Here is a 25,103-nt window from a genome sequence, read left to right as displayed (position 1 = left end):
GCCACTTGGAAGGGAGAGTGGAATGAGGGGTATTCGGTTGGTTTTCAGGGAATTTTGTGAACAAGGGAATCAGAGCAGGGTCATTCACTGGTGTGCAAGTCTAATTTGTAATCTCACATATGCAGCAAACTGCTCACACTGGAATCTGGCTGTAATTAAGGAGAACAGCTGTGTAACACTAGAAGCTGGAGAAAATGCAGTAGAGTACAATAAAGACAAGATCAGATTTAGATTGACTTCATTTTAGCCAATACCAACCCCTTCAAGATATAATGACATTACTCATTAGCTAATGTTACCATGCTAACTTTGTAAACGTGATGATGAACAGGGTGAATACCATGCCTCTGTATGAGCTCTGTCATTGTGAGCATTTTAGCATTTAGCCATGCCAAGGTGAGCTGCTTGCATGACTCTGGACTTCTATCCTCCTTACTTCTAGTGTTTTATTTGGCTTCAGATGACCTTTGAACCTTCCCATACAATGCATCAGCAACTGCACAAACATCGGTTTCACTCTGTGTCAGCAGTGAACGCTATAGAGGAAGGGAAAATGTAGATGCAAATATGTTCCAAGACGGTGTGTTGCAAATCACTCAGCAGGGCTATGATTAAAAGAGCTAGTAATTATCTTTTTGTTGCGCGTCCAGAAGTCTAGACTGATGGGACTATAATGATAAAGAATGCAGGCAGTGCTGTAAATATTCCCTTGTTGCCAGACATTCATAAAACGTTACAGCAGTGAGAGCGGCGCTAATTTCTTCAAGCTTTTCCAGAGAAATGGGTTAAAAGCTAGATATTCACCGTAGTGTGATGCAGAAATTTTCTCATAAAATATTAACCCTCTGAATTCCCAATTCATGAAATATTGATTTATTACTTTACCCTATATGTCAGAATCTCTTTCTGTCTTTTCTGTGGACCTCATTTCGATATGAACTGCTGTTTTATATTCAAGGTCCTTTTTCATCTTTTGAGGTCAGGTCCTCTGTTTCTGTAACAGCAAATACAGTATATTATTACTGGTCTGATTCTAAAGGAAATAAAGGAAAGATGTGTTTTCAGTGCTCCTGCTATTTTTTATCTGTAGACCAAAACAAATCTCATGTCGTTCTCAATGGAATAAGAGGAAATGCTTCAAAGAGAGCCACATTTAGCAAACCACCTCACATCCGTATTTTTCTTCCAAGCCGGATCACAATGCCACATGACCATCCCCATTCATGTGAGGAAATAAAAAGCACAATACAAATGAACGGGCTGTGACCCTTTTAAGTACACTGGGCAGCGGCTAAAAGCTAATGTGTATTTTACAAGCCCCAAGCAGAGCGTATCTCAGTCGGAGTAGCTTTCAACATGGACTCATAGTTCATGTTAACAATGGATTCTGAAGGTCCACACTGTGTTATTGAAATGCAAAAAATCAGTTGTTGAGCCTTGTTTGGACTCATGTTCTTTAGACTGTTATGTTTTTTTAAAATTGCAGCTCAGTATATGTAGCTCAGTTTTGTATGTGTGTCCTTGTCCCTCTGTTGTCTCCCTGTCCCGCCCACAGCACTGTCTAATTGGTTACAAGTCACAAGTCTAGTCAAGCCTATCAAAACCCAATCTGAATTTTCAAAGGAACTAGCAAACAGAGTTATCGAATAAATGTAGTGGAGTAGAAGTATAAAGTAGCAGAAAAGGGAAATATGAAGTACAGTACCTCAGAATTGTTTCCAGGTACATTATCTGTCATTAGTAACATCCCATCACTGGATATTTATAACTTTTAAACATTTTTTAATACAACTATTGAAACTTCATTGCATTCATTGTTAGATTTTAAGAATGGCAGGAGACTGTTTAAAACCTAAGTGCTTAGGATGCAATGGGAGAGCACTCTTTCTCCAGTGTCCCTTCAAATTTCCCATTCGTTCTCCTTCCTCGTGAGTTTGGCCTGTTGTTGTTTGAGGAAAAGAGAAGTTATGTTCCAGACCCAGGAACAAGCACGCTTACTGCAGAAGTCTGGCCGCAGTAGCAAGGGGAAGCCATGAGCAATGGAAACTGCAATGAGCCTTGGCTGCTGTCCCTGAGGATGAAGGGAGGGAGCAGAGGAGGGCAAAAGTGGGGCAGAGAGGCAGAACAGGGGAGAAAGAGGCAATGAAAGTGATCGAGTGGGGACGCTGAAGCCACATAATGGAAGCAAATGTCAGCTTAAACACGGCACTGGAAATGTGGTTTTTGGATGATACATGATTCAGAGATGTGGAAAGCCGTACTGTAGCCACAGCATCTTTAATTTTATGAATAGACATTTTCTCATTCCCATTGTCCTGATTTCTCATTTCTATGTAACCTCTGTAGTGCCAAATGGGGCTGCAACTAAAGATTGTTTTTATTATCGATATGTCTGTTGATTGTCTTCTCAAGTAATCAGTTAGTTGTTTGGTCGCCAAATGTCAGAAAATTATTAAAATAGTTGATTTCCAAAGCCTGTGATCACATCCTCAAATGTCTTGTTTTGCCCACAACCCAAAGATATTCAGTATTCATTTACAGTTATAGAGGAGTAAACGAATCAGGAAATGTCCACATTTAAGGAACTGAAATTAGAACATTTTGGATTTTAGTTCTTGATTAGAATGATTAGTAGATAGCTGTCGAAAGACAAGTACCTGGATTTATTTCTGTAGATTGCTCTGTCACTTTTATTGTGTGCACAAATCATATTTCTGCTAGTCTAACTGAGGGAGTTCCACTCATATCTCTCTTATCACATTATGTACACAGCCCAGCCTGCAGTGTAGTGCCAGTGGCACTTCACCTTGTGCATTTGCAATGTTATTTAGTTGGTTTACTTGCCTCAAAGGACCCTGAGGCCTGAGTTTGTCACTCTTGACAACCTTCATAGGAGAGATCCAAGGCACTAGACTTATGAAGGGAGTAACAAAACAAAATCTGAGCCCCTGATGCTCTTTAAAGAGGATAAGGAATTCGACTGCGGCTTTTCTGTGGGTGTTGATGGTGAGACTGAGGGAAAGCATAAGACATTTTAAAGCCAGATGGAAAAAAAATGAACAATGTTCTGGCAAGCAGAAACTGAGTCTCGTAAAAAATTTTAGTGTCCTGCCTTATCATCAAAAAGAGGCTTGTTTTTCTCCAGCAGTTGTTGTCAACACAGAGCTTTCAGCCTTTTAATTTGGTCAGTAAACTTGCTGGAACTATAAGCATCTTTTAAATGAACTCATAGAAAATATAGGTCAGAGAGAACTCTCATTCCTGTAGTTTGAGTACAGATGTTGGAGTTGGCGGTATATAACCATTTTATAGCACAATATTGCATCAGGGTAAAATTGCCCATATGGCATTGATTAGCGCTCATATTCTTTGGATTGATTAAAACCATTCTTTGTTTTTATTATGGTCTTCAAGGCTCACTGAGCACGAGTTGAACTAATTGGTAAATTAGTAAGGTGGTCTTTTTTCTTTTCTAATGGTTAACAAAGACTGATACAGTTCATTTGGTTAGTTAACAGTTTAAAATATAAAATATGTAATAAAATAGTTGCCTAATATACACTATATGTTTTTTTAACAAATCTTAAAAGGTATTTTATGTTATCCTGTCAGTTAGGCCAAGCTATAACATGAGACATGATATACTGTATCTTGATAATGTGATTATTTTTTAGATAATTGTACAAATCTAATAATTTTGGGGCACTACGTGCTTTATATACTTGAAATTGCATTAAACACATCACAAAGCTTTTGACTAAGTACCTCTGTCAATATTTATTGCACCAGTATTGTAGGGATGACTATTGGTACTTTCACACAATGAGATTATTAATTAATAATAAGATAAATCCGTTATGTGGACATGATGACTAAGCGGATAAAGGCGAGTATTAGAACAGTCTGGTAATTTCAGTAAATGACATCACTTTACTATAATCCAGCCTTTAGAACCAAGAGAAGACTGCACCTATGTCATCATGATATGAATATATCTGAAATCTAAGATGGTATGTAATATTAAATCATGAAAGCAGCATGAAATTGATATACTGGTCAGCCCTGATGCCAGTGTTTCATCAAGATACATTTAGTAACAAACAGCACACTGAGAAGGTTTCTACAGAAACAGCCAGCTGCTTTCACATGCAAAGAAAACAAGCAGCCATGAATAAGTGTGACTTTACTACCTTTACAAGGAGCAAAGGTCGTCTTTGTTAAAAGCGCCCTGTTTTTTTTATGGAGGGCTGCAAGCTCAGAGTCTCAGGTTTTCATGAGCAGGCTGCTAACACAGAATTCACCACACTGCAAAATTGTTAGCATAACACTGACGACTGAGTAGATTCATTGTTATTGTTCACACATCCTTGCTGACTCGAAGAAATGCCTCTGCTCAGTGATAGAGCTGGTGCCTGCAGTGAAACAGTGATTAATAGTTTCACTATGGGCCAAACTCAGCCAGAACTACTGAGAGAGACTTTACAATGTATAGTTGTCTTGGGCCTTAACTCCATTTCTGTTCTACTTTTAAAGCTCTTTTGCCACCTGTATAATCATATCACCCTCTCACATTGCAGGCCCCGACATATTATGGGATTTCAAGCCGATAAATGTAAATGACCTTCACAAAGAGGGGGTTAGTAGCAAAGTTAAGTGGAAGCATATGTGCTAGTAAGCTCAGAGTCTGATTATAGAAACCTCTGTGGCTCTGTGGGGTTGGATTGTGCTTGTAGTACACATTCAAGTACTTGAGACTTCATTACTATTGTAGAGAAAACAGGCACAAACAGCAACATGGAAACTAAGGATCACGGAGCATTGTGTGGTTTGGCTTTGTTTCTTTGTCTTTGAAAATGAGTCCACTGAGACCAACCAGATGAGAGAAGCAGGCAGAGCCGTAAGAAACGTGACAGAAGGTTCTGTCCGTGTGCTCAGTGTGTTCTGTTTAGTCTGTCTCTTGACTAAACACTTTAAGGAGTCTGTGGGCACGAGTTAGAAATAGGACAATATTCTTTTGAACTGAACTCTGCTTTCATAATCTTTCAGGGGATTTGGGAGGTGAAGTGAACTAAATTTAGCATTCTGTTAACATAAAATGATTCAGTTGTACTGTGTCAGTTGGACGAAAAGATCAATACATCTCTGTGTCTGTATGTTAGCTTAGCATAAATGCTGATCTTCTCGTCTAATTCATGGCTAGAATGTGAATAAGCTTGTTCCCAAAATGACCTGCTATTCTTTTCAGCAAAGGACGTCTCCTGTTTGTAAGAGTGACTTTTGAAATAAAGACAATTCATTTGGAAACAAGAATTGATGTTAATTTCTGCCGTGTTTCTCTTGCAGGAGAGGATGCTGAGTCAGAGTGGGGTGAACGCAAGGAGTCGAGATGTGTTTGGGCTACGCTGCCTGCCAGGTAAGATTATGCTTTTGAGAACTACTGTAGAGGTGAGGGTTTTTAAATCTGTAAAGAGAGATATGTGACTCAGTTGTGGAGTCCTTGGTAAAGCAATTTTACACATTAAAGTCTGTTTACAGGTCTTGGGGAGTACTACTGCATATGTACAAAGAAAAGCAGTTTAAAACCTTTTGTGGCTTCAGAGGAAGCTTAGTGTAATCTGATGGATTGTCCTCAGTGGTGTCTCTCAGTGATTAAGTTACATTGTGTGTAATGTAGGGTCCAGGTTTTGAAAAGCAGTCCACTGGTCTATCATTTCACTCCTATAACACTGTTGGAGTCATTATGGACAGTTTAAAACCGCATGATCAAAATCAATACAGCAGTACCAGAGATACCCCTCGTCAATTCATTCTTCTTCCTTTACAAAACCTAGACTACACTACCTACAATGCAACTTAGCCACTGAGTTACATCACTGGAGGCAATTTATTGGTTTACAGCTGGAGTTACTCTTTAAGTCAAGTCAAGTCCCAGGACAAGTCATTGTTTTCCTCCTGAAGTTACGGTAGTTTTACCTGCTGTATCCAGACTTTATGGATAGAAAATATAAGGGTATTAACTCTAATATTATCACAGTATTGGTCACCAATTGAATTTGTGATATAATTATTGTTATTCAGTTATATAAATGTAATCAAATAAAAAACATGTATCTTTCTCAGTTTCTCCTCAATTAAAAAGATATTCCCTCCCCACTGATTTTAACAATGAAATATTGACTGCCAGACAACAAAAACATGTCATGTCTCAAGTCAAGGCATTCAAGTTCAAGTCAAGTTCTAAGTACTGTAATTTATATTACGTCAAGTTATCAAAAGTAACTCAACTTGAGCTCACTTCTCTGCAATGATCAATACTTAAAATCTGTTTAAGTAAGTCAGACACAATACATTTGCAAAGGCACTTAACACACACAAAACCTCACAGCTTTCCATTCACTTGAAAACTGCCACGCAGCTCCAGGATCAGATGAACTATAAACACTCAGGCATAAAACTGCTGCTGCATTCATTGTTCTCTGTGGTTTGAAATTTCCATATTGCACTTGTAGCCACACCTGGGCGAGGAATGTCACAGCAGGTGTTTTGCCTTTGAGACGGGAAAACATCTGCTGTTGAAAAGCAATGCTGAGCACACAAAAAGGGACTGGGCGCCTCAGTGAACAGTTGTGTAGACAAGATCTAAAAGTGCATTGCTTAATTAAGCATGCTCAGATGTTCACAAAATGAAGTTAAAACCTGAAGCAAATGTCTTGTGTTGTACATGATGAAAGCGAGGTTGTTGTAGAGGTGTTGTAGAGCTAACTATAGCAGACGCTGACAGTGTGGAGACTTATGGTTGGTGCAGAATTTAACCATTTGTTTGTAGCAACAGCATTAAACTACACGGATGGGCTCTACAATTAATCACAAAATAATTGAAATTGCAATATGGCCAAGTGCAGTATTCAAAATGCATGCTGTCTCATTACAGGCAAAACCAAATTGCAATACCATTTTTTTCTTACCATATTGTGCAAGCCTACTTACAGTAACTTCTCTTTCATCATCCTGCATCTCGTGGGTGAACTATGAACTATTAATTGTGAAGGATTCATCCTTGTGTTGTCCTAATAAGATGTGGCCCTCAGATCCTCATCAGCCTGGATCACTTTCCTTTACTCCCAACTATAAAACCCCTCCTGTAATGAGAGTTTAGCCAGCTAGCTTTACCAGAGGTCAGCCCTCTTTACTCAGTGATAATCTGCCCGATGGCACAGGGCAACACAAAATCTCTGCTGCCTCTGCTGCTGCAATCAGAGTTATTTCCCTGACCCGACCTTGCTCATGTTCTTGTGACAGCAACAATCTGTAGGAGCTTTTTAGAAGAGTGACACGAGATCAGTAGTTACTCAAAGCCCTCTTCAACAGAGCAGATCAAGTGTAAATGAGTGTTCGAGGGAAGTTCATGAGTTTGAGAGGTGCTCATCTGTGACTGTTTACTAATAAAGCACAATTCTTTATGCTACAGTGCTTTTTGTTTTTTGAAATCTCGTGGGCTTAAATTAACCCCACCATCATACTCACGCCTGAGCACGTACTCTTTACAAACACACACACTTCCTTCCTTATTTTTATTCACTTACTAATTTGTTTTCCAGCAGTGTGTTTTCATCAAATACTTTCCAGTCTCTGGACTGCCTGCCCTTGACAACACGCACAGAGATCCTATTCTTAGCTGTTAACATTTCACTGTGAAATGTCGACTGACTTTACTCCTCACATTTTTCCCCCATCTGCTGTCAGCATCATCTCCATCTCCAAAATTGTCTAAAGCTTCCCTTTCTTTTCTCTGTCTTCTCTTTTTCTCTGTCTCCACCTCCATTCCAGGCAGATTAGAAACACAGCTGTCCATGAGAACCTTTCTTATATTAGATGTGTATTGGCAGGCCTGTTGTGTTTTCAGAAACATCATCCCCTTTTTCCAGTGAGACCTATATTAGATCCTCTGTGCGCTAAAATTACTTACTATTAGTGAAGTCATTTTATTTTGGACATTTTTTAAAGACTATTCAGATTTCGGGCAGGGAAATCTATCCTTTGGCTCTGTGCACACTTTGCAGAGTAAGTGTTGAGACAATTTGTGAGAACAAGTTCACTTTCAGACACAAAGGAGTCGTGAGTCGGTGTGAAAGGACTCACGTTGCACCTGTGGCCTCTCTCTTTCTCCCTTTCTCTCTCTCAAACATGCACGTACTCTGCAAAAGGATGGGTCATTTGACAACACTGCATCAGTATCAGCGCAGTGAGGCTGCTGTTGTATGTTTGGCTTATTTAAGTAGTGTGATGTCTCAAACTGACAGGCTGAGAACAACCATATGAATCACAAAATCGTAAATGTTTGCAGAAGTCGTCCCGTTCTCCCAGTAGTTAACGGGCAGTGCCCAGTGTCCACGGTGTTCTCATGTGACAGCGGGACACAGGACCGCAGAAACCGAGCCGGCCTGCGGGAGGGCAAACGGTTCAGGACAGCTCCGACAGCCATAGGTAGATCATGTACCTTTTCAATGCTGCGAGTGGGGGAGGGGGTATACTGTCCATTCACACACAATGCCAAGAGGCCAGGACCCCCTCCAGAGCAACTTCACAATCCCTTTTCTCCACAGTCTTATGTTACTGTGGGATTAAAAGACTGTCAATCAGCTTTATACCTCATTGATTGATGGACAAGGGACCAGAGCATTGATCTTTGTGAACTTGGGTTTCGATCTCAACGTTGAAAACAGTATTAAATTCTCGTTGTGTGACTTTAAATGGATGTTATGCAGTTCACTGACCCTAAAAAGTATTTGTAATCTTAATATTGATTTGTGGACTACCATTTTCAAACCTCGAGTTTGGCATCATAACTTTCACTTCCCTTTTTAGGGCTAGAAGTGACTGTATTGGGTTGGGAGGATATCCTGATTTGATCTGACTGATAACCCGCAAACATCACATTCTTGTAGCGACTTGTGAATAACAAGGTAGCCACAGCCTACAGAATACTCTGCTCTGTAGTCATTGTCATTCATCGATTTTTAAGAAGAACTAGCAAATGCAAAGATGGCACCCATTCAGTCCAATGAGAATTGCTTTCCTGATGCATCGTGAAAAAAAAGTTTCCTGATCTAATTTGGTTGTCAGTCTTAACCTGCTGTCAACATTTGTGGCTGTTGAGTCACATGAAGGTTAATGGTTTTGGGTTTTGGATTTGTCTACACAGCAGTCTTCTGGACATTTTGTGCTGTACCAAATTACAGGGAAGACTACAGGCACCGTGATGTTTCTTGTTTTCTCATTTGTACAGAAAACACCTTCATCGGCTGCTAGTTTGTCAACAGCTTTATCCCTGGATTTAATGCAATGTAATGCAGTGGTCTGAGTCTTCCTCCCAGTGGGTTTAGGAGGGCAGAAACCTTTTGCTCTGCATGCAGCCTAGCTGAAAATGAGGAACAAATGTGGCTGGGAAAAACAAGTGAAACAGAGGCTGAGAGCATGTGGTTCAGATCTCTCTCAGCTGTATTTTCTCAGGCTGATCCTCTAGGTCGCTCTCTGTTTGTATCCAAGTCAGTGACCACAACATCAACCGATGCAGCTGAGATGTTAAAGGGGAAACTTAAATTTCAACGTAATGTGAAGGAAAACAATTAAATTTTCGTGCCCAACATCGTATAAGACATGCAAAGACTTCATAGGAAAACAAAACTTCCTGAAAACTTCAAGTCAAACATTTTCTTAGGATTTGAATTGTAATGGTTGTTTCTTCTCAGAAAGTTTTGCATTATTTGAACTGTTCCAAGCCAGTTCCAAAAATGTTGTGGCATGTGAGACCTTACTATTCAAATAGATGATAAATGCCAGTAACTGCTGTATTTCAGCTTTTTTTTTTGCCTTGAGGCCCTTGTGCTCTTTGGTTGGTCAAAGCTCCAACCCAACATTTTCTTCTGGCGAGCTGTCCACCCCATAATGCTGTCAGAGGCTGATGTAACTGGCATCTGTGAGGCCGCCACTGGCAATGAAGGATCTACAGCGAACTCAGAGAACCTGAAATTAAATAACCAAGGTTTTCAATGACATGTTTAACTGTTTTTCTGCGTCTTTGTAGGTGTTGTTTTATTGTCCTTAATAGCTGTAATCCAACTAACTGTGGGCTACACCCAAAGTGAACAGCATGTTCTGAAACAAATACTGTATGTCCCAAACATCATATTCACACAGGGCCACAGACAGAAGACTGACTTATGAAGTATATTACCGTAACCTAACTTATTGTGTTAATGTAAAATTTTGGATATTCTGGCTTGGCTAACAATTACTAGAGAAGCACCAGAAAGTGCACTAATTCAGTGAGGGTTCCGCCACATTGTTGGCCTCTCTTGGGAGCCCTCCAGGAAGAACATAAAATATTTTATTTGATTAAAGGACAACAGTCTCGTAAACACCCTCTCTTGTCCAGCTGACTCATGCTGCACTGAAGCACCTGCTAGCATAAAACCCCTTAAATCTCACAAAAGAGTGCAAATAGACCCAGAAAGCCTCTGGTTCCCTGTATCCCTCTTCCTTTTCACATCTTTAGGCTGCAGGAATGTTTTTGGCTCTGTTGCACCCTGGGGAGAAATTAAAACAAGACATGCAAAGCCACAGATTGTCCTTTGAAAGAGCAGCTCAGAACAAAGGTTCACTTGTGTTCACTCTGTTAAGTGTCTGAAATTTCTGTAGTTAGGTCATGTGTGGTCAAGTCCAGCCTAGAGTTTTTAAGCATGGCTTCAGAGGTTCAGAGTCTAAGCATTACCATAAAGCACAGCCAAAGATTTAAACTTGTCTTGTGCGATCGGCAAATTATGGTGTTGGAAACGCAGGCCCCTCTTCCGTTGTCTCTCGCAGCATAACCAAGTGTTAAATGTGTGAAATAGCTGTTTCCTGTTTGTGCTTTGGTTGCTCTGAAAATATCCATTAAGCTGAGAGCAAGAAGAAACATTGTGCAGAGACTGGGACCTGCCCAAACAGCTCTTCTGTGAGATTGAGGGCCGTACTGGTTTCTTCCACATGTGCACTGAAGGAATTTTGTGTTTCCTCAGAATGTTTTTTCAGTTTCGAGGAACCAGCAGTCTTTCCCCATCTTTTTTCTTTGGCTTTTGAGTGGATATGAAAACATTCGTTTTGCCATGTGCCTGGCCTGATTCTCTTCTTGTCATGGACAAAAAGGCCATTTTCTCCACGTCTACCCTATCCTGGACTCTGTTGCCATGGAAACCCACAGTCTAGCTGGCAAAGGCTTTGTATTCCTGTGGGAGACTGTTATAAATGTGCTGTCTCACCACTGTGTGTGTGTGTGTTTTGGTGAAACCTTTTTTCCCCCTTTGTTTATGCACATCTGTGTTTGTGTGCAAGAGATTTTTTCTGGGTGAAAAGGTTTGTTTTTGGAAGCTTGGTCCTGGAATTTCATTTCAGATGCTTCCTCTACAACCATCCTCTATACTGAGCAAGTGATGAGAATTCATCATGTGGTCTCAACAGGATCACCTGATACAACTTATAATGTCCTGCACACATTGAATGCACATTTCAGCACATCAAAAATTATTGAAAAGTTCTGTAGATATCTTTGTCTTTATCTGTAGATTTCTGTAGATTATTTTTAATTAAATTAATTGCCTATCTATTTCTAATAATGATTAATCAGTTTGAAAATAACAGAAAAGTCAAAATTCTGCCTTAATGTGGATTCTTTCTTGTTTTTTTACTCCTCGATGACATTAAACTAAATATCTCTGGGTTGTGGACAAACAAGACATTCAAGGATATCATCCCGGGCTTTGGGACAAACTGAAGAACATTTTTCACCGTTTTCTAAAATATTATTGACCAACAACTGATCAGTTAATCCAGGAGATGATCAGCAGATTGACATGAAAATAATCATTAGTTTCAGCCTTACATTAAACAATAATATATTAAACCCCAAACTGTATTTCTTTTGTCTTTCTTCATTTAATGTCCACAACAAATGACTGTATTTTAAAAAATATTGTGAGTTATATTAATGAGTCTGAGTCTGTGTAATAATAGTCTGAACTTTCACTCTTATACTAAAATGTCTAGATTGACTCATGCATATTTAACACTAACCTTAATTGGCGTAATGCGATCCAGAACAGAAAGAGTTACTTTCATCTGTGAGCTGATGTTTTTGTTGTTCTTCCTGCTCCACCTCTGTCGCCGAAGACTTGCAAAAATAACCAACAACATGAGGATGGCCCTTTTTGTTTAAAGGTGTTTGTTACACCCACTCCCAGTAGCCTACCCTCAGTGAACTTCCTTGCTACTGTTCCTCTGTCTGTGTACTTCCTGTTATGTTATGTGACCCCCACCCCCCATACACACTCAGAGACAAGTACAAAACAACCCCTTGACTACAATACTCATAAATTCCATCCTGTAACCTCTGCAACATCTGTCTTTTGTCCCCACTAGGTGAGTGTGTACTTCAGAGAGCTGTCATGGTGAGAAAGAAGCTGACTGCAAGGGAAGGAAGAGGTTGGCTGTCTGGGACCCTCTTCTGTACCCACTTCAGAGTGGCCTTTGTTCCCCAGGACGGCCCCAAACCTGATGTGAGTCCATCTGAATAGTTGTATTGATGAGAAATTCATGAAACAATGATTGAGAACATTAATGCAAGTGCTGTGATGATGTGAGTGTTGTTTTCTTTAACATTCATAATGCAGGACAATGCAGACCCAGTCCTTTTAGGTGATCATGATGTGGCTTTGGCATCTATAGAGAAGGTTGTGGTTGGTGAGTAACTAATGAGTCATGACCAATAAAAAGTTTAAGAAAGTATCTTGATTAAACTATGACCAGAGATTTAATGACTTGCATTACTTAAATGTGACACTCCCTGTTCCAGTGTAATCACAGGCTGTTATGCCTTTTGCCTTGATACTGATCACTGCACCACGTTTTTGAATCAGTACTAACAATATTTCACTAATTACAAAGATTCTAGATGCATATTTTTCTAAAAAGGATGAAACGGTTGACTGATTGTGTATATTATTATCATAAAATTGGTTTGGATTGAAGTTGTAATCCGTAAGATTTCAGTCCCAGGTGATTTTCTGGCAGCCATGGTTACCATAGTCACAGCTAGTGAGATTTAACACCACAGTAAACAGCCGTTGAACAGCTTTTTGGTCAGTAATACAAAAGTGTTTCAGTTTATAGGCAACCAAACAAACTCTCGTTGTTTCATTAAAGAGGTCAGTCAGAAATAATTTAATGCTGTAAATAGTGCAAGTAGTTTTCCACACAACAGCAGTGCACAGTAATAATTGTTGGAGGTATGCGGCCTGTAGCTCACTGTGGTTTCTTGTTCTGTTACTCCCCTGTATGAGTAAGAAATGATCCACTGAGGAAACATTGAGTGAGTCTTGTTTTTAGATGCAGTTTTAATTAAAAATCACTGTTCCACCCTGTATTTCACCAGATGAAATCTTTTAATAAGAGCAATAAGAAATGCTTGGTTTGCAGTAGCACTAACCTAGCACAACACTGATCAACAGTGATCTGACAGTAAGGCTGTTACAGATGAGAAAAAAAATGCTTGATTACATCTTGTATCATGTCTTGTTATTAGCTGGTGTTTCTGTAGACAATAGTAATTCACCAAATTGCCAATTTGATTTGACTTTCTGTTTTAAAGAAGACATATGCTCATTTTCAGGTTCCTAATTTTAGTTTTGGTTCCTACTTGAACAGGTTTACATGCTCTAGTGCTCAAAAAAACACATCAGTTTCCTCTGTCTGAGACACTCTGTTTAGTGGAGCCCACCATTACCAATTAAAACTAGTAAATACAGAGTTGTTTACTCAATTTAGATATTGGTTATTGCTGGAAAAAAAGTGGTGATGAAAAAGGCATCAAAAATGTAGTTTGATTTCATGAAAATCTTTAGAGTTTTACTTTTAAACCTGCCATAATGTCCCAAATAAGGTGGTAAGGTAATCAAAGCTCTCCTCTGATCATTAATAATTAATTAATCTGTTGTGAAGTTAATTTCAGTGGAGCTCACATACTGTAGGTCAACCTACATACTGTATGTAACGTACACTCTAGGGTTCTTTGCCTCTTGACCCATTTGTCTGTTTCAAGTTTAATTAGACTTCTGTTCCTCTCTGTGTTGCAGTGGGCCCAAACAGAACCAAGCTGGTGTCCCCAAACTCATCGCTCAAATTCACTCCTGAGGAGCTGGTGCTTTACTGCAGAGACCTGCGAGTCATCTGCTTCTTGTTTGACCGTCTCACTCCTGACGCACAAGTCTTAGAGGTGTGTGTATATCTCCTGATTCTAGGGATTGGATGATCTCATTATAAGCATGACTAGGTCTGGCACTGGCTTAAGTACTGAACTTAAAGTGCGTCACAGCCCCAAAACAGGAATTTGCCGACTTTGCCCATGGCTGACTGTTATTTTCCAGCTTTTTAAATCACCTTTTATATATTTGCTTTATGTTATATATTATTTATTGTATTTCCTTCTTTTATCATTTTTTTTACTCCATCTAATTTGTGTTATTTCAGTGTACCCTGTTTTATACCAAATTCTTTTCCTAGAGATTTGTGCACCAGGGTTGGTAAATATTTGCATGCAGCTGCATATTTCTGTGTGTGTGTGTGTGTGTGTGTGTGTGTGTGTGTGTGTGTGTGTGTGTGTGTGTGTGTGTGTGTGTGTGTGTGTGTGTGTGTGTGTGTGTGTGTGTGTGTGCTGGCTCAGATTCAAGGCTCTGGTTACTGTCATACTGTTTATCAGTCATCTCGGAGCCTAAAGACTTATGCATAGAGAAGATGATCTGTACCATAGACCAGTGATCTGACTCTGCAGGGCATTGATGCTGAAAGCTGATGACCTTTGTCATGTTGATGGGCTCACTGTGGTTTCCCTCCTCAGATAACGTACACCATCGCCAAGACCTACCAGCCTCCTAAACCAGGGTCAGTTTTATCTTTCCAGAACGCTGCCCTTGGGAGTGTAGGTGAGTCGATTAATGTATGCACTCTCATGTACACAACCATCCATTCCCTCCCTGGCACTGAAACAAAACCTCCTGTCAGTCTGTCTCCAGCTGTATTGGGTTGCTAATAGCACATATTTTTTGGTTTTCATAATTATACTTTGGAATGTGGTAGACTCATATTCTGCTTAGTCAAAAAGGTGTTTCCTGTATAAATGGCCCTATTCACATCATCTTAATATGACAGTGATGTCCTGTGAAGTGTATCTTGTATCATTATGACTTAAACCAAATAAGGAAGGACTCATACACTCTTCACTTGTTACTTACTCAGTATATTAGGGGGAATATGATTCTTGTATACCAGGTTGTACTTTTTTTTCTTGTTCTTCTGTCTGTTTGATAGTAGAATATAATTTCTTTGTAGTTGTGTTGACTCAATGCATGGATACAAGTTTTTCAAGATCTGGCTTGACATTCCCATGTGAAAAGCCTGGTTAGCTAAAGATTCCGAATGGGAAAAGAAAGCTAGATGCAAACTTGGTGTGAAGTTGTTTGACATTTGAGGAAGGCAGCAATTTTAAGCCATATGTAAGAGCAAAAAACAGTCATCTTGTCACATCCACATCCACAACTAGAGTCACAGTGTTTTTGACTCAACCCAGCCAACATGAAGCCAAGTCTTAAAATGTACTAAGAAGACTGGACATTTGACTCTGGAAAAGAATTGAACGATGGAATAGGAAATGTGTCGGATCCCTGTGGATGTCAGTGACATTAAGATGATTTGAAGGCCTGAAGTATTCATCAGTAGATCTGTCATTCAGTTTCCTCTACACATGTTTCATTGTGATGAATATTCATAGACATAACAGCTCAGTGAAAGTGAGAAAAAAAGGGCTCATGAATCAGAAATGCAGCGTGAATATCCAAGTCATGTGCTGTACGTGCTTTCTGAAGTCCTCTTCTCGTGTGTCTGCATCAAATGTGTTCTCACTTTGGTTTTCACCCACTCTAGCTCCAGGGACAGAATGTACCCAAAACTGTTTGTCATTTACCCATGACTGAGGATTGTTTCATCTATTTTTGTTTCTTCTTTTCTTCTTCTGTGTGGACAGAACGTGATGTTACAACTCTTAAGACTGGAGGGAATATTAAACAGGAAACACACTGGTTTCTGAGCAGACCTTAATGACATACAAAGCTCACATCCTCTCTGGTCGGCAACATTTTTAACTCTATGATGACGCGATGAAAATGCCGTCTTTGAAGCCAGATGTGAGGGAATCTCTTGAGCTGTTTCAAGGCGAGGCTCACTACATTTTTGAAGGGCTGATTTTGTCAGTGATTGAAAAGTTCAATTCGTGAAAGATGAATCTGCAGTAATTAAAAGTAACATTTATGCTGTCAGAGAGAAGGAATTCTACACACTTTCAGCAAATGGGATATTCTTTACATCGCTTTGAGAAAACAAGAACTCCATTCACCATTTACCTCGACCATATACAGTAATATGAGCCTGTCTGTACAATACATTATGCTATGTTAAAGCCTCGCTAAGCTGACCAGGCTGTGGATGACTTGTCAGCTGGATAAATAATGCAAGCCCCCCCCCACTGAAACAAGTCACCAGATGACCTACAGTTCACCTCTGCTTCGAGGTCAAGTGTGTCCAGTGTGTGGTCAGTGCTGCTGAATGCAAGATGACTTTCTGAAAGATCTGATGAGACAAGCGAGAGCCTCAGATCTGATTGTCAGTCATTATGAACATACAATATTTTTGCTCCACTATAAATACAGTTACTTGGTTCTGCGAACAGATTTTATCCATTCGATCTCCCCTCATCTCACAGTGACCTGTGCCTGCTGAATATTCCAGTGGACAGCCATTATCATTTGTCCTTTATTCTGTTTCATTACATTCTTTCCCTGGGTTAGGGCTGCAGATTACAACCTAACCATCTAAAAATGTAGATAAAAACCCAATCCAGAGACCATGTAGTAATGTCCTTTGTACCGTCATGTGTTTCACAAACTGGTAAACATTGGCCCATCCGTGCTCATGAACGACTGAGCCTTTCTGAGGGTGCTGGTGTCAAATTCAGAGTAAACATTTAATTCCAAAAGCCATTGATACTTACAAGGTACAACATAAAATATGTTATATTTGCACTGTTTTCAATTGAGTATACGTCAACAAAGATAGTGAATGATCACGTTTTGTTCTATTCATGCTTACTCACTGATCAGTGCTCTGCTGCAGCTTTTCACCGAACCTGGGCTCACTGTTGTATTTTATTGAATTTCCACCCCCTGATCTCACCTTTTAGAAAAAAGCTGAAAGCCTCTCTACCAAAAATGGACATGTGGTATTTATATGAAATGTGATTAACAAGTCAAGATATCATCATATACAGTATCTGGGCTTGTCTTCAAAAGCAACATTTGCACTGTGACACAAGATGTTTAAGAAATGAAGTGTTTGAATCACTTCCTTCTTGCAGAAATGAAGCAGTTTCTAAGCAACCGTCGCCGAGACACCCACATGAACTGGTTTGAGTCTGCCTCAGACTGGGAGCAGGAGCTGGAGAGGTGTGGGGCCATGAGCTGGAGAGTCAGCTCAGTCAATGACCGCTTCGAGATGTCCTGCAGGTAAATTCACACTACTGGTGAAACAGTAGTTTAAATGTGATCTACTGTGACACATGAATTTTCCTGAATATTCTCTCCTCTCTTGAATGTTATCTCCCAACTAAAAACATCATATGCTGTGCCAGATTATATTTAACCAGTGACAGTTTTTTTCAATAATGTGAGGATATATCTGCTCACAGTTCCTTGAAAAGAGAGCATGTGAAAGATAGGCTAGGCTCCTAGAAAAGACACTAAGAAGAGCTCTCGATGTACAGCATAGACCTGTGATCTGAAAGGTCAAAGATGTTGGCATTTTGAAAACAAAAAATTCTCACCCTCCATTGCTGCGATCACTCCATTTATCTCTGTTCTGTCAGTAAAACTGAGCACTCTCTCTGTTTCCTGTAAGCCTGCCTCGGTTCATTGTGGTTCCACAGAAGGTTTTAGACACTGAGCTGAAGAAAAGCTTCGCCCACTTCAATGAAGGACGAATCCCTGTGAGTGCACTCAGTATTGAGAAACATTTTGATTTCCATGGTTCATAAATGCATGCGTGCATGTTCTTATTATTTTATCATTTTCTTTCAAGGCATTTTTAAATAAAAGTGAACTTTATTCATACACATTCTCTACAGCTTTATTTGAGGGATTGTACTGGAGAACCTTTTCCAGTTCAGACTCAACTATCCTACCATGGAATAAAAAGATGTTTATGTAAAATAGCTTAAACAAACATGCTGAAGGTCCAAAAGATTCTCCCTCAACTGGAACCTTATTTGCAAGTAACTCTACAAGTCAGACTTTGTATTTGTATGCTTCTCTAAGGAAGTGCTGACCTTTAAAAATAGTACTGGAACTTGAGAAAAGTAGAAAAGTTTGTCCTTCCCTTGTGTATATTATGACTACATCAACCCCAGTCATTTTTTAGACATGTTTTCCCTTCTCATTATCATTCCTGTGACACAAATTACAAGATGAACACAGACGCAATGAGTGCCTTGAGGATTTCTTACAGTGTGGAACGTGTTATTAGAGAGGATGAAAATTATGTTTTGTGCTGCAGCGCTGGTGTTGGCGACACCCCCGAGGCAGTGATCTACTGCGAATGGCCAGCTTCCAGAACAACATCTACCACGAGAAAGACGACATCAGGTGTGTGTGTGTGTGTGTGTGTGTGTGTGTGTGTGTGTGTGTGTGTGTGTGTGTGTGTATGGTTAGCAGTAACTATCACAAGGCAAAACATGGGTTACAATAAACTAATTACAGGTTGGTTGTTCTGCCTTAATTCTGCTGTAGGAAACTTTTTCTTGCCATTAACTGTGTCTAATTCAAAATGATGGGCTAAAAAGACATCCCTCCTAATGACGTATAAAATATCCAACATCAATAAGTGGAAAGATGGTGCCACAGGAATGAGTCCTAAAACCCAGATATGTGTTGGAAGGGGCATTCATGTGAATTTTCCCAGTTGAATTTTTTTTTTTTTTTACTATTCCAACAGCAAATACAGCTACATAAGGAAATACTGCACTTTTAAAATTTAAACCATTTATGTGTTTTTAAAAAGGCTAACAAGCGGCTAAATGAGACTACAGAGGTTGTCTGGGTCACTAAACATCATCTCACCAGCAGTCGGCCTTTACAGGCAGACTTTACTGTACTGTTCCAAACTCTTCTAATTAAAACTTTCCATGCTTTCCACGGTATATGCTTTAACAGAAAGTGTACACCGGCTAGTGGAGTTGTCCACTTGCAGTTTGTTAGATCAGTTTACATTTGTGGATGTGGACATCAGTTCATTAACATCAGTCTGTCTTTATTATTCTAGAGAAGACACAGAGTGTTTGATAGAATTCTAAACAAAGGAAACCAAACTTCTGAAATAGCCCTTACTAAACAGCAGCTGCTCACAGCTGAAATAGTTCAAGTTGTTATAGAAGTTTGTGGCTGCAGATTAAAAGCAGTCTACTCAGCATGAAGTCACAATGTCAATTGAAGTAACACTTAAACACATTACTTCAGGTGAAACTTTACAGAGGGTTGTGTTACTTTTACATTTTTGATAGCATTTCACTTCAACCTCTCAACTCTTTTGAGACATAATCCACTGTTCAGAAAGATATGATACATAACCATATAAGACATCTAGATTTCAAAGAAATCCAAGCTTGTTGCAGGTGTAGTGGTGTGATAACAGCCGCTCTGTGCTCTTCTGTAGGAATTTGGAGATGATCCTGTTTGGCTGCCAGTCCTCTCTGTGTGTGGTGGTGGAGTTGGGCGAGGAGCTGCCCTCACCTGCCGACATCCAGCTGGCACACAGCCGCCTGCGTGCCCTCTGTCTGGGAGGTGATGATAAGACATGAACGCACACAACACCTGAGCAAATACATGTTCAGACACAAGCACAAAAGCTAAAGCTTATAGAAAACGTGAACAGTGAGGCACCCACATCTTTCACTGGTTATATAAGCCTCGATCACGTCAGCTCTATTTATTTATTCTCTTAAGTCACGTCAAGTGAACGTGTCAGTCAAACTGCTGAGGCTTTCTGAATTTTCTACGAAATTCCTGCTTTCTTTATTGCATTTAGAAAGCAGCTGAAAACAGGCTTTGTGAGATGCTCCTCAATGTTGTTCCTGTCATGGAGGCACACACAGCACATTCCAGGGTTTGGGTAAACAGAGATGACAGAACTCATGGTCATCTACAATCACTGGCCCTGGAACTGAAATGCTGACCTATCTCACAAAGACTCTCAACAACAATGTGTAAAGGTCACTGATTATCACGGTTCACACATTTGTCAGCTCTCTGTTTTGTCTTTTGTGGGTGAGTGCTTCCCAGCTCAGACGATTGTCCTGTAAAAACAGCCCCTCAGATGTATTGGGTCAGTTTACTGGCAGAAGGCTTCACAGCAACTACACAGATAATGAAAATAAACTTTGTGGATTGTATTAATGGGTAATCCTGCTGAGATGAAGTGGATTTTACGCTAAGGGTCCCATTTAAATAATCTGTCTTAATCTGGTTGAAAATGATCTTGAAAAGGTCTTTAAGCAGTGAAGTGTCAGATTTGTGTAGACCTCCTGTTTGGAAGACACAGCTATGATTAAAGCTTTTAGTAATATGCTGTAAATGATAGACAGAGAAGAAGAGAAGCTTTCATCACACAAGTCTTTAAACTAGTTCCTTATACTGAAAACCTGATGTTTAACAAGGTCAGTTCATATCTCATCTCACTGTTGTATCTGCTGTGTTCCCAGATCAGCTAACCTTCAAGTTAGCTGATGTGCAGAGATCCGGTCAACCCTTTTAAGCCTTTTACGTGTGTGTAGTGATACTAAAGGTCTAAATATGATCTGTCTTTTCTGTGTTTTGACTTCTAGATATCTCCACATCTGTGTCAGTGCCCGATGATAAATGGTTATCTACTCTGGAAAGTACCCACTGGCTAGACTACACAAGGTAACGCGTATGATTTGGCTGCTGTTGAACTGATGCTAATTAAAGAAAAAAATTAAAAAGGAATCAGTATTTAGAGAAATGTCAAGGAAACTTGAAACGTTAAAATGAGTACATTAGTTTGTGCAGTTCTGTTTATTGTGTTTCTTGAAATTACGCAGATTTTTAGACATATTTGTAATATGATCACTGTGTTTGTACCTGTAGTGAAATCAATCTAATCTGATATTATCAACCTGCCTCTCTTTTCTCCAGGTCGTGTCTGAAGAAAGCCTCAGAGGTAGCCTGCCTGCTTCGCGGCGGTCACCTGACTGTGGCACTGCAAGGTGAGTCACGTGACCTAAACCCCGGCTCATATTATTCAATCCATTCATTATTCAAGGCGCCTCCCTCTCATTAAACCCACATTAGGGCTTGCCCTGAAGTAGCTATATACCAGCAACAAGCACACTCCACTGAGCCTACATGCACACTGTCAATGGGCCTCCATACGACATGCTTTTATACACACGGTTACACCACACTGCAACTGTTGTGTTTGCAGCTGAGAGGTCAGACAGCCTCCGTGTAAGGAAAAGGACTTCTACCTCATTCAAGTGATTGATGACATGAAATTTAAACATAGTGAAGATGCAAATTAATTGTAGGACCTTTATTCATATGGTATAATTTAAACTTTTAATGCAAAGCAAGCAGCACTTCTGTTGCATTCTAAGCTAGTTATAACAGCACACTTACTCCAACAAAACTGTAATTTAGGTAGGTACATATAAACCCACACGTGCAACAAACGTTTACGTTACTAGACCATGTGTTAAAGTGTTTCAGGATAATTAATTTTACATCTCTGACTGCCTCCTTGGTCGGGTTTTATGCAGCCGTGGATGTTTCTGGGAGTTTAAAACTCTGCTTTGGTTTGTAAGGATTTGCTGGCTGTCTTTGTCCTTTATGAACATACATTATTATGAATTGGACTGTTCCTTGAAAAAAGAAGAAGAAATATTTTTAGTTGCAGCCCTGCTTTGTTTCCCTACACAGCAGAGGAGTAGAGTTGTACCAACAGACACAGCTTGACTATCCCCTCACATAGCAGTGGCTCTTGGTCCAAATCTCTGGATAAAGGCTGGATTTTCCTTTTCTTGAGCTGTCTGGGATGAGAGGCACTCAGTGGGTGTGGGGATACTTAACAAGCCCCCATGCAAGTGTTGTTGGGTTTTCCTTCTTTGAACAATAAGGTCACCTCTATTTGACTGTGTGTGACAAGACGGATGACTCTGACTGTTGTTTTGTTGTGGACTAAAGGTGTCAACTGATCACCAGCTGACAGTGAGTTGGATCAGGTGACGGGGAATGCTAGTGGAGCGACGAGGTAAACCCAAACATGCAGTGAGGGTGACCTCAGAGTGTCTGGCTGTGTCCACATGGTCTTCAGCTTTCACCTCCTCAAGTTAATGCCAACTGATTAGTGGTGTTATTGTTTTGACTCCTGACATTCACGTGCTTAGGCTACCAAGAAGCAGTAGCTTTGAATTTCTGTTTCCCATCTAAGTTGCACAGACTGTGAAGGGATGAGAAAGGCTGATTTAAGAAGATAACATTTTGCAGAACCCCTTAGATTTTATGACTCATTTTACAAACAGTAGACTTTGCTTGATTGCTAATCATCTGGTCTGTCTGCTGTGGTGCAGAGACAGACCCAGCATCACTTCCCTCAGACAAAGGCTTTTTGCAGCTCAGGATGTTTACTACTTGCTGCTTTTTGGCCAATCTTTAGCTGTAAGTGACCAACGTGAGGTCGGCCTTTACAACGCATATTTATCTGACAGGTTTGTATATCAGTCGAGCTTTAAGTCCCTGTGTTGCGACAGTTGTGACACTGGCTGGGTCAGCAGTAAATGTCCCACTGCAGAAATGACTCACTACACCAGCCCCAGAATACTCATAGTGAGCCTCTCCTTCATCGCTGGACATCTGCACCGCATACCTGTCTTTGTCAGCATTTTTTGTCAGTCAGCCATTTCGATATTATCTTTGTCTCTTCTCTCTTACGTCAAACAGATAATAAGCCTGAAGAGAAATAAGAGCAGAATTAAATGGTGGTCGTAAATTAAAGGGTTGTGTGTCCCGAGTGGTGCCCTGAAATTGAAGACCATTTGAGCTCGTAGCACAATTAAAGTACAGTCAAGTCTCTTTAGTAACTCACCACATCTGAAAAGACACAGTGATCCCAGTGTTAATAGCAGTGTGGGAGGAATGCAAAAGCCAACGAGATCAATAAACACATTTAGAAATGCATGTATAACACTCTGACTTTGAACACTTTGCTATGTTTAACCTCAGCTGAATGTATGTCCTTATTTATGCACTCTGGCCGCATACTGTCAAACATGTATGTATTATAGGTAAAGGCAGGTAAATGCAAGGACGTTTTCTGGCCCTCCAGTATGATCTAGTATTTAGCTCCCACTGCTTTATCATTACAGAGGCAGACGACCGGGACATGAGCTGTGTGGTTTCCAGCCTGGTGCAGGTGATGTGTGACCCCCACTGTCGGACCCAGCATGGCTTCCAGGGCCTGGTGCAGAAGGAGTGGGTGATGTCCGGCCACCGCTTCTACAGCCGCATCAACTATCACCGTGACAATGACAAGGAGGAGGTGAGAGGGCAGGAATCACGCCAGATGTGCCCAGATGTGCACAAGTACAGCGATGATGGCTAAGAGTTTCTGTATATTATTACCTGCGAGGCAACTCGTAGCTCAAAAATAAAGCTTACTTCCCTTCCCTCCGTCCCTGCAGGCTCCAGTCTTCCTGCTCTTCCTGGACTGTGTTTGGCAGCTGCTGTCCCAGTATCCCTCTCGCTTCCAGCTGACAGACGACTTCCTGTTGGCCTTGCACGACAGCATCCACCTGCCACTCTTCTCCAGCTTCCTGGCCAACTGCCAGCGAGAGAGATGCAAGCGCTCCCAGGTACAGGACACCTGAGAGGGGCTTTGGCATCTTCTGCCTGATTACAGGGCTGAATAATGATCTAAAAGACTTCCCTGTGAAACATATTGATTAGAGTAATTATCACGTAACCGTAGTCCGTCATCTTTTTAGTTGAGCCTTGGACTGTGACATTTTTTGCGTTACAATATCTCATTTGGATCTTGATATTTGTATTTATTGGTGAAGTAAATGTAAAGACAGAAATAATATAAAACTCCTGCTCCACCCAGAACCTCGGGCAGTCCTACACACCAGTCAACGGCTGGAGAGACCTGCTTCATCCGGATTCTTCCTCCGACCCTTCTGACCCTCCTCTGCCCCCGGTGTGGGACTGGGCCCTGCAGTACAGCAAGCACAGACGAGACCGCTTCACCCAACCCATCCCCCCGATCCCTCCGCTCCAACCGCTGCTCAATGGCAACCTCAACACCAACCCAGACTCGCACAGGGTAGGGCTGCCAACTCATCTGTGGTGCAACACACCCTCTAGTGGCTATAGTCAGGGGAGCTTCAAGTTAACAGTGGCTGACACCTCTGAGCATCAGCTGGGATGTTACTATCCGTTCACCTTTTGACCTAAAAGGATCGTTTTAGTTATGACCAATCTGATCAATGTGCTTGGACAGATTGGATGGTATTGTAGGATAGCAACTCATTGTTTTCTACAGACAGTCAGATCTCACTCATTACATTGTGAGGAGTTATCAGGAGGCCTACACAGGAATCTGCCCCCACAAAATTCCAACAACACCTACACAGATTTCAGAACATCTCCACCCCCTTGTGTATGTGTGCGACTAGTTTGATGTTTTCAGTTGGCATTAACATCAAAGTTAGTGGTGCAGTGTGACAAACCCCTGCGAGGGATCTGGGACAGAGCAGTGTTGTTCTGTAATGTGTGTCAGCGCTCGGTGGAGTATCAGAAGAGGCAGACAGTGCTGGAGCATCTGAAGTCACTCATGTTGGGGATGAAATAAAATGTCCAAATCAAAGGTTCTCCTAGAATCTACTACACATTTCTTTCAGC

General features: G+C 40.6%; 1 protein-coding gene across 1 annotated transcript in view; it reads left to right on the top strand.

Moving 5' to 3' along the window:
- The window catches only part of mtmr11 (myotubularin related protein 11), a 34,734-nt gene that overhangs the window by 4,777 nt on the left and 4,854 nt on the right, over positions 1–25,103 (top strand). The window contains exons 2-15 of the mRNA XM_037074606.1: positions 5,344–5,413; positions 12,454–12,590; positions 12,705–12,774; positions 14,166–14,305; positions 14,927–15,011; positions 17,495–17,642; positions 18,034–18,121; positions 18,688–18,776; positions 19,843–19,970; positions 21,011–21,089; positions 21,342–21,412; positions 23,570–23,742; positions 23,885–24,055; positions 24,307–24,525. Coding sequence (XP_036930501.1) covers positions 5,344–5,413; positions 12,454–12,590; positions 12,705–12,774; positions 14,166–14,305; positions 14,927–15,011; positions 17,495–17,642; positions 18,034–18,121; positions 18,688–18,776; positions 19,843–19,970; positions 21,011–21,089; positions 21,342–21,412; positions 23,570–23,742; positions 23,885–24,055; positions 24,307–24,525 — 1,668 coding nt within the window. The remainder of the gene's footprint in view (positions 1–5,343; positions 5,414–12,453; positions 12,591–12,704; positions 12,775–14,165; positions 14,306–14,926; positions 15,012–17,494; positions 17,643–18,033; positions 18,122–18,687; positions 18,777–19,842; positions 19,971–21,010; positions 21,090–21,341; positions 21,413–23,569; positions 23,743–23,884; positions 24,056–24,306; positions 24,526–25,103) is intronic.

This window comes from Acanthopagrus latus, chromosome 17, assembly GCF_904848185.1.
Source record: "Acanthopagrus latus isolate v.2019 chromosome 17, fAcaLat1.1, whole genome shotgun sequence".
Taxonomy (NCBI): Eukaryota; Metazoa; Chordata; class Actinopteri; order Spariformes; family Sparidae; genus Acanthopagrus; species Acanthopagrus latus.
Note: the sequence above shows the minus strand (reverse complement) of the source record. Positions and strands in the feature narration are given on the sequence as shown.